Source organism: Petaurus breviceps, unplaced genomic scaffold (assembly GCF_028583685.1).
Source record: "Petaurus breviceps papuanus isolate PSGF00001 unplaced genomic scaffold, PetGlider_PUasm1.0 90804, whole genome shotgun sequence".
Lineage (NCBI taxonomy): Eukaryota > Metazoa > Chordata > Mammalia > Diprotodontia > Petauridae > Petaurus > Petaurus breviceps.
The window spans coordinates 4,876,342-4,886,468 of record NW_027187348.1 but is presented as its reverse complement, the minus strand read 5'-3'; the positions used below and the strand labels follow the sequence as shown (position 1 = coordinate 4,886,468).

General features: G+C 37.3%; 1 protein-coding gene across 1 annotated transcript in view; it reads right to left on the bottom strand.

Moving 5' to 3' along the window:
* The window catches only part of JHY (junctional cadherin complex regulator), a 124,539-nt gene that overhangs the window by 41,964 nt on the left and 72,448 nt on the right, over positions 1-10,127 (bottom strand). The window contains exon 4 of the mRNA XM_069070233.1: positions 3,569-3,759. Coding sequence (XP_068926334.1) covers positions 3,569-3,759 — 191 coding nt within the window. The remainder of the gene's footprint in view (positions 1-3,568; positions 3,760-10,127) is intronic.

Genomic DNA, 10,127 nt, shown 5'->3' with positions numbered 1-10,127 from the left:
GTACTCCCTCTAGGATTCTCTATAGATACACATACATAGAGGCACAGTAGGGATAGCGCTGAATCTTGCATCAAAACCTGTGCTCAAATAATCTGAATTCAAATCTGACCCCATATACTTACTAGTTATGTGACCCTGGGCAAGTCACAACCTGTCTGCCTCATTGTCCCATTCTGAAAAATGAAAATAATGGTAGCATATACTTCCCAGGGTTGCTGTAAGGATAAAATGAGATAATACTTATAAAGCACTTTATAAACTATAGAAATACTAGATTCCATTATTATCATGATTATATTTCTTATTTAATTAGGTATGTGTTAGTTTCCCTTAAGAGAATGTAAACTCTTGAGGGCAGAGTCTATCCTATCTACTTCATCCCTGTCTTTGTATTCCCAGTGCCTAGTATAGTAGTGCAGTGCAGTACAGTGCCTAGAATGGTGGGAATGTACGTGGTAGGCCTGGAAACCTCTTCCATACCTTTCTTTTTTCTTGTTCTAACATTCAGTAGTCATATTTTTCTTCTTTGTATTTAGTACTATATTAGAAATACACAGAAGAAAGAAAAAGATTCAATTTTGCTTTTCTCTTCTATGAAAGTCACCCTTATGTGACTTTGTAAATGGGCTTCTCCATACTTAGGAGAAGTAGTGAGCAATGCTAGACTTGGTATCGGAGAGAGCTATTTTCAAATCCTGTTACCACCACATTCTGGACATGTGATTATAGGAAAATCACTGAATCTCTATGAGCCTTAGTTTCCTCATATAAAATGAGGCAAATAATCTCTGTGGAACTTATTCACAGGGTCATGAGTCTTGAATGAGATGGTGTACATAAAGCACTTTGGAAACTTTAAACTACTATGTAAATGTCAGTTATTCTTATTAGAAATCAGCTAGCATATTCTTACTACCTACCTAACAGAGTTGTGAGGAAAATATTTTGTAAAGCTCTAAGGTATAGATAAATGTAAGTTATTGCTATTAGCTGAGTCCTTTTCTCCTTTGACTAAAATTCCTGTTTGTTTTTCTTTACAGAATTAATAAACTTATGAACATTGCATACTATAATAATCTTTCATGGTTCTGTTGTATAGTTTAAGCAAACAGGAATAAAAGTCTTCTAGATTTTGATGGTAGGAGTGGGGTTGAATAGGCATGTTGTTTTGCCTTCATTTCAAAGTCCTCATTGTGACTATTTTCAGAGCATTTTCATTATAAGTAGTTTAAAATGGACTAGTTATTATGATATGACAATATCCAATAATTTGTGATTTTACTAGTATTCCAAATTCCAATGCTGTCCAACAAGTAATAATAATAATAATAATAATAATAATAATAATAAAAATAACATACATTTATATAGGGATCAAAAAATTACAACATATTTAACATGCTATTTCATTCAATTCTTTCAACACAATAAGTATAATTATAGTTCCCATTTTATAGATAAGGAAACTGAGGTTGAAAGAAATAATAATGACCATGGTCAAATATCTAGTAAGAATCAGAGGTGGGACTCAAACTCAGGTGTCCTTACTCCACTTTATCCACTACTCTTAAATGCCTTTTTATCACAAAAGATTCTATTTTCTCTGTTGTTTCAAAAGTGTTTCCTCTCTTAGTGATAAAACCTGGTCACCAAACAATGACTTAATATGTAAATTCAAGAAGAAATCACCTCCTGGAGCTTTTATAAGTACTGACAAGTTCAGTAAAAATCTCTGAGTTAAAAAAAAGGATGCTTTGTATTTCCAATGTCCATAATAGTTATCTCATTTCTAAAACTGTGTGTAGTAATATTAAACTAGTAGGTATAAGATACATTCTAGCTGTGTGACCATGGACAAGTTACTTAATCTCTCAGGCTCAAGGCAACTCCCTAAAACTATTATTTACAGATCAGTTATTGATGTTTATCTATGGAGGGAATTTCCACATTAGGAGTATCCCATACTAATGAAATCATAGGTCCAGATTAAAAAAATATGGAGACACAACTTTTAGGTGTTTAGATATAAGTATGGCAGGGTTGGAGAGAGGGAGAGAAGAGGTTAATCATTCAAAGGTGCAGTCCTACTAAAAACTGAAAAGAAAAAGTATAGATTGATGTAGTTGGGAATATGCAGGCAGAGAATGTTCCAGAACAATGGTTTTTCCAGAACACATACTATATTCTTCTGGGGTCTTTAGCAATATGTACTTAAAATGTGGATGATTAGTTTTCTTCTAGACAATTAACTATTTGGTTTCAAGTATAAAGATAATCCTTTAAGTGATGTGAGCCAACAAAATATTTTATATTCAATGTTGACCTCTGTAATGGTAATAGGGATTTGAAGACCTTTCCTGCTCCTTAATAGGCTTAGGTGAATTTGACGACCTTTCCTAATTTGAAAATAAACTCTGCCCCCAATAGGCTGCATGTGGTCACATGGAGCCTGTGGTAGTGATGGAATCCTAATAAAGCTGCCCTCAGCCACAATATTCTAACTTGATTATAGGCATGGCCCCACTGAACAGCAGGCCCATCCTATATCCTAACTTCTACATATATGCCTCACAGCTCACTGGAACAACAGGTGTGTCTCTGAACTCTTAGTTCCCACAGAAATAGTAGGTGTGTCCATGTCATGGGAACCTAGCTACTGCCTCTACCTGGTCACTGGCCCCCAGACCCATTCCCACAGAAACAGGTGTGTTCTTGTATTCAATCACAATCTAAGACAGGATCACAATACCTAACCATCTGTCTTAAACAGACAGAACCACAATAGCTAGCCAGTTGGAGGGCAGAATGACCAGAATGTTTAACCATCAAACCATAGATGGGACCCCCCCCCATTACCTAATCCCTTAACAAACTCCTTCTGCCTTTTTAACATTAATGATATTCCTCTATTCTACATAAATTTCTGTTATATGATTGCATCTTTACCCTACAAAAATCAATTTTGCTTTCTCTAAAGTTGCTGGTTCCTCTTGGAACTTAGCCCACTTCATGAGAGGTGTCAATCTCAATAAATGCCTATACTTGGATTAGAGGTGGTCTGACTCTGAACTCTTTGAGATGGTTCTACCACAACACATCATGAAGCCACAACAGTTTCTGGGTAGGCAAAGCCCCCACCTCAACAGATTTTGGAGTCCCTGGGTTTAAACCTCAACAGTAGGAGACTTGTTTTTCAGGAAGGCACAACTTTTGTTACTTTGTAGTCAAATGGGTCTTGAGGGTTGTGATGTTCTCTGACCCTGGATAAGACGTTGGGGCGAGGTTTTGCTTTGGGGCTCACTTTGAGAAGAGTTGTGTGATTTGGCCAGATGAGACCCCAAGCTTTGAAAACCCAGATGTTGGTGCTTCTCTCTCTGCTGAGTATGTATGTGTTGGTCAGACAGCTAGAAACCCTGTCTGTTGGTCTGTTTCTCTGTCTGTATTTCTTGTCTGCTTGTAACTTCTGTTTGCATTTTTCTCTGAAGTTCAGGGTGCTGACTTTCCCCCCTGAACTAGGTAAATGATATATGTTTGATTAAAGTAAGATTGTTAACCCTTTTTGAGTTGCTTTCCTTTAGAAAAGCAGATCAAAGAACCTGTGCTAGTAGCCATCCTGGGTATGCTAGCGTGCAATTCAAAAGAGCAAGAAACCTGTAGCAGCCGGGCTCTCTGATGCCATTTGTCTTCAGGATTCACAACAGGATTTTCAGCCTCCTCAGTGCTCTTAGGCTTTGTGTCGGTCATGACAGCGCTAGAGATCTGACAGGGTAAAACATATACAATTTGTTAACTTTATTCATTTTATTAATAGAGGTCAATATATAGATCAAATCTATATATTCTAAAAACACATCCTGTGGGGCAAGTTTCTATTTTCAACTCTGCTTAGTTTATTCAATCAACCAATAAACAAAAATTTTTTAAGTACTTATTCTTTGTGAAGTACTGTGCTAGGCAATACATCACCCTCATGATGTCATTGGTCCCCTTCCAGAAGGTCTAACATCATCAACAACAACAAACAACAAGGCATACAAAGAAAAAGCAAACACTTCCTGGACTCAAGGAGCTTATATCTTTTTTTTTTTTTTAGAAGCAATCGGAGTTAAGTAACTTGCTCAAGGTTACACGGCCAGTTATTTTTGTGTGGGTGCTGAGTATCTGAGGCCAGAACCAATCCCAGGTCTCCCGACGCTGGGGCCGATGCTCTTACTCACTGCACCACCTGGCCTTCCCCAGGAGCTTATATCTTAAAGGGGTAAATAACATGTACATAAAAAGACTATCTATCTATCTATCTTTATCATCTATCTGTCAAATATAGAGTAGATGAAAGGTAACCTTAGATTAAAAGGTGTTATCAGCTGGATTGGGAAAAGGTCTCCTGAAGAAAATGGCATTTAATTTGGGTCTTGAATGACTTCAGGGATTTTGAGAGGTGAGGAGTGGCAGCATGCTAGGGATGGGAGACAACCAGTGCAAAGGCACCAAGTTGGGAAGCAGAGGGAGATGAAGTATGTGTATGTGGAATAGCAAGAAGGTCCATATGACCAGACTTTCAAATACATGGAGGGAAATAATATATGATTAGAAAAATAGGAAGGAAGCACTTTAAATTGTTGTGAAGAGCTCTAAATACCAAGTGATTTATTTGATCCTAGAGATAAGAAGGAGTCACTGGAACTTACTGAGTTGGGATATGGCACAGTCAGACCTAAGACCTAGGAAAATCACTTTGGCAACAGTGTGAAGGATGGATTAGAGAGGGGGAAAACTTGTAGCAGGGAGAGTGATTAAGAGGTTATTGCAATAGTCCAGTAGAGAGTGATGAGGGCCTGAACTAGGACAGTGGCTCTGTGAATGAAGAGAGGGAGCATATTCAAAAGATGTTATGGGAAAATACATGACAAACTTTGCGGACTGGACATATGGTGTGAGAATGAGAAATCAAGAATGATACCGACGTTTTTGAGTCTGGGTGCCTGGAAGAATGGTGCTACCCTTGACAGTAATAGAGGGATGCTTAGAAAAGGGGAGATTTTTTTTTTGAGAAAGTAAGGTGAATTATGTTTTGGACAGTTCAATTTTGAGATATTTCTGGGACATACGGTTTGCCATCCCTGTAACAGAGGTAGAGGGTAGGGGTGGAAGGCCTGGGCAGGTATTAGTATGCTAAATTGATGCAATTCCCCTTGTAGAAGAGGTGAAAGAGAGATGGCTTCCAGGGAGGCATGATGGTGTGTAACAGAAGTGCTTAGGAGAGGTTTGGAGCAAGCACAGCCATTAAGGAATTCCAAAATGCTTTCTAGAATGGTTGGACAAATTCATAGTCCCACCAATGGTGCCTTACTGTGTCTATCTTCCAACTGTTACTTCAACATTATCTTATCTATATTCTGTCATCTTTTCCAATTTCAACAAGCATTAGAGAGTACTCCCTATTTGTAAGTCACTGTATCTAACAGAATCTGGCTGCAATAATAAAAGTATAACAGTAGGCACAAGCTGGGTGATAGTCCTGTTGAATCCCTAATTAGGGTGGTTGTGTATTCAATATTAGGTGCTGCTTTTCAGGAATGAAAATAACAAGCTGTGTCCAATTCATATAAAAGAAGGCAAGCACAAATGAGAGTGTTTTGTAAACTTGCCACTTACAGGGCCATCCCTGTAGTTAAGCCCCCTCTTCTCTGTTACTCGAACTAGTTATAATAGTCTCATTAGTCTACCTTACCTCTATTCTTTCCTCTCTCTGATTCATTCTCCACATGGCTGTCAAAATAATCTTCCTAGGGTATAAGTCTGATCATGTCCAAAAACTTTTGCACAAAAAACCCAACAGTGACTCCCTCATTACTTACAGTAAGACCCATTCTAGCTCCAAACTACCTTTGCCAGTCTTATTTCACATTACTGATCATTGTTTCAGCCAAACTAGACTTTTAACTGTTCTCCAAGGTCCATGTGTACCTCTGTCTTATGCGTAAGCTTTCCCTCATGAATAGAATGCATTCCTTCCTCATCTCTGCCTTTCAGAAACCCCTCTTCCTTCAAGATTCAGCTCAAATGTCACCTTTTTTTTTTCTGGAACCTTCCCTGATTCCCACCCCCCTATTTTAGTGGTCTCTTCCTACTCAAATTATCATCTAAATTTACTTATCTGTTTATATATTGTATCACACAGTAGAATGCAGGCTCCTTGAGGAAAGAGACAGCTTTGTTTTTTCTTTGAGTCCCTAGTGACCTTTCAGATCATAGGTACTTAACATATATTTGTTGAATTTTTTAACTGGAGGGTATAGTTTGAATATACTTCACCAGAGGCTGGTTTGTGTCCTGGTTTGTCCAAGTTTCTTAATTAAATATGTATCTCAGAAATGGAAATAAAATATTCCCAATGTGGTTTGACCTGCATAGAGGTAGTGAAACTATTAATTAATTAATTAAAAACCTTAATTCAAACATCATAATTCTATTAATTAAACTGAAGGTTGTATTAGCTTATTTTTTTTTAGCAGTTTCATTACATTTTAAAAATTCATGTTGAACTTGTGGTCAACTAAACAACTCAATTCAAGTTAAAAAGACATTTAATAAATGTGTAGTGGGATAAAATGTTAGATTTGGAACTGGAAAAGAACTTAAGAGTTCATCTAGTCCAAGTCTCACATTTTACAGGTAAGGAAACTTCGACCAAGAGAAGTTAAATGACTTGGTGAAAGTCACAGAGGAGGCAGAGCTGTGTTTAGACCCCAAGTTCTCTGCCTTGAAATTCAATAGTCTTTCAAGGTACTGTTCAAGATGCTAGGAATGCAAAGATTTCCTTAAAAATCATACAATGAAGAGGGATAACAGAAATAATAAAAACTACATAATGTAAAATAATTAAGTGCATAGTAAATATCAAACAATGGCACAAGGGATTCAAAGAAAGAAGGATAATTTCTAGCAGGGAAACTCTATGGATGTGTCATGAATGAGGTTATAATTGATCTGGGCTTTAAAGGATTTCAACAAATAAAAATAGGCAAGGAAGTTCACTGCAGGAAGGAAAGATATATGGAAATGCACAGATTATAGAAAGCAGGATAAGGTAGAGGAATAGTAATATAATTTGGCCTATGTAAAATATACAAACAGGAATAATATTAAATAAGGTCAAAAGGATAGACTGGAAACAGATTATAGAAAGTCTTAAATGATAAGCTTAGAAACCTGTATTTTTTGTTATGTACTAGGGAGCCATTTAAGTTTTTTTTTTTTTTGAGCAGGAGAGTGAAAAGCTGAGATTGGCAGTGGTATGAAAGATGAATTCTAGAGGGTGACAGTTAATCACTTAGGAGGCTTTCAAGTAAGAGTCAATAAAAGTCAGAACTAGGGTGGTGGTAGGGATATAAAGAAAGGAATAAATATGAGATGTTTTATAGGTAGAAACTACAGAACTTGGTAACTAGTGTTGAGGGGAGAGAAAAATCACTTCAAGGCTTTGAGTCAGGGTGACTGGAAGATCAACAGAACTATGGAAATTAAGAGGGGGCTGTTTTGTGAGGGATGATGATGGGTTCTAGTTTGGACATAATTAGTTTGAGGTGTCAATGGAACATCCAGGTGTAGATGTGCAGATGCCAGTGAGAAATGTGGAATCAGAGCTTAGGGGAGATGTCAAGACTGGAGATAATAGTATGGATGTCTATACAGAGGTGAAAACTGAAGCCATAGAAGTTGATGTGATTGCTAAGGTAAGAGGTGGAGAAAGAAGAGGAGAGGCCATAGGACAGTGCCTTGGGAGATGGTCATATTTAAGGGGTGAAAGAAAGAAGATAAACCAGTAAAGACTGAGAAAGAACAACCAGAGAATTAGAAGAGGAACCAGAAGAGAACATACAGACAGAATAGAAGGGGCTGGTCAGCAGTGTTAAAAGTCACATAAAAATTCTGAAAAGAGGTCACTGAATTTGACCTTTTGGCCACTGGTGAGCTTAAAGAGCACAGTTTCCATAAAGTGGTAGGGATGGAAGCCAGGTTGAAAAGGTTTAAGGAAAAGACAGTGAGAAAGTACAATCAGTGTGTGTGCATGATTCATTTTTGGGGGGGAAGTGTGAGATGATGAGGAAGAATTTGGGGGCAGCTAGGTAGTGTAGTAGATAGAGCACTGGGCCAGGAGTCAGGAAGACTTCAGTTCAAATTTGGCCTCAGACACTCATAAGCTGTGTGACTCAGGGCAAGTCACTCAACTGATGTTTGCCTCAGTTTCCTCCTCTGTAAAATGGGGATAATAATAGCATCTAGTTCCTAGGATTATAGTAAGGTTCAAATTGTAAAATGCTTAGCATAATGCCTAGTACATAGTAAGTGCTATATAATGTTAGGTATCATCATCATCATTATTATTATTGTTACTAATAATTTTTATTACATCAGCATATACACAAAAATGTTTTTAAATGTGCAACTCTTGAAAGCAATATTAAATGATATAAATGTCTAACCTAGTGGCCCTCTGGGTCCTCAAGTATGTACAGCCCTTTGATGGAATCCAAACTTTACAGAACAAATCCCCTTAATAAATGGGGGCTTGGACTCAGTTAAAAGGCTGAACTCAATGACCTAGAAGGTCACATGTGGCCTCACGTCCACAGGTTCCCCACTCCTAGTTTAACCAGTAAGGACTTTTGTTTTCAGTTTATGTTCCAAATTCAGTCAAGAAAAGATACAGAGTAATTTTAGGTACCATTCTAAGAATAAAAAAAAGCCTCTTTGTGCCTGGAGGCATCAGATAAGTCTAGTTCCAAGCTCATTTATGCCAGCATGTAATAAGATGAATGGGTAAGTTTATGTGAGAATATATATATTTCTTTTCTTCCCTCTTATAAGTGGGATAGTCCAAACTCTTGGGAGATGATGACTCCAGATTTACCGACTTTAATGAGATCGTTAAGCCTCAGTTTTATTGTTGAGTCATGTCTGACTCTTTGTAACCCCATTTGGGGTTTTCTTGGCAGAGATACTATAGTGGTTTGCCATTTCCTTCTCCAGATCATTTCACAGATGAGGAAACTCAGGAAGATGAGTCTGCCTGGTACTCTAGCCATGTCCCACCTTGTCAACTAGGTGGTGCTGTGGATAGACTGCTGGGCCTGGAATCAGGAAGCCTGAGTTCAAATGCAGACTCAGACACTTCCTAGCTGTGCGACCCTGGGCAAGTCACTTAATTCTGTTTGTCTCAATTTCCTCATCTGTAAAATGAGCTGGAAAAGGAAATAGCAGACTACTCCAGTATCATTGCCAAGAAAACCCCAAATGGGGTCACAAAGAGTCTGACATGACTGAAATGGAATAATAAGCAATAGAGTGGTTGATCAATAGAACAGATTTGCTATACAATATAAATGTGCACAGTAACTTAGTGTTTGATTAACCCACAGATCTCAGCTATTGGAACAAGAAATATTACTGAACAAAAACTGCTGGGAACACTGGAAAGTAGCCTGGCAGAAACTAGGTATAGACCAACATCTCACATTGTATATAACAATATAAGATCTAAATAGGTACATGATTTAGACATTAAGGGGGATATCATAAGTAAATTAGTGGGGTATTGAAGAAATTACTTGTCAGATCTATGGATAGGAGAAGAGCTCATGACCAAACAGGAAAGAGAGAGTTTCTCAAGAGATAAAATGAATAATTTTGATCACATTAAAGTTTTTATACAAACAAAACCAATGGAACCGAAATGAGAAGAAAAGCAGGAAATGGGGGAAAATTTTTTACCACAAGTTTCTCTGATAAATATCTCATTTCTCAAATATATGGGGAACAAAGTGAAATTTATAAGAAGAATCATTCCCCAACTGATAAATAGTCAGGATGCAGACAATTTTCAGAGCAATAAATAAAAGCTATCAATAGTAATATGAAAATCATTAATAATTAGAGGAATGCAAATTAAAACTACCCTGAAGTACCACTTCACACATCAGAATGGCTAATATCACAAAAAAAGAAAATGACAAATGTTGGTGGGGATGTGAGAAAACTGTTACACTAAGGTACTATTGATAGAGCTGTGAACTAACTAACTAACTAACTAACTAACTAACTAACTAACTAACTAACTAACTAAC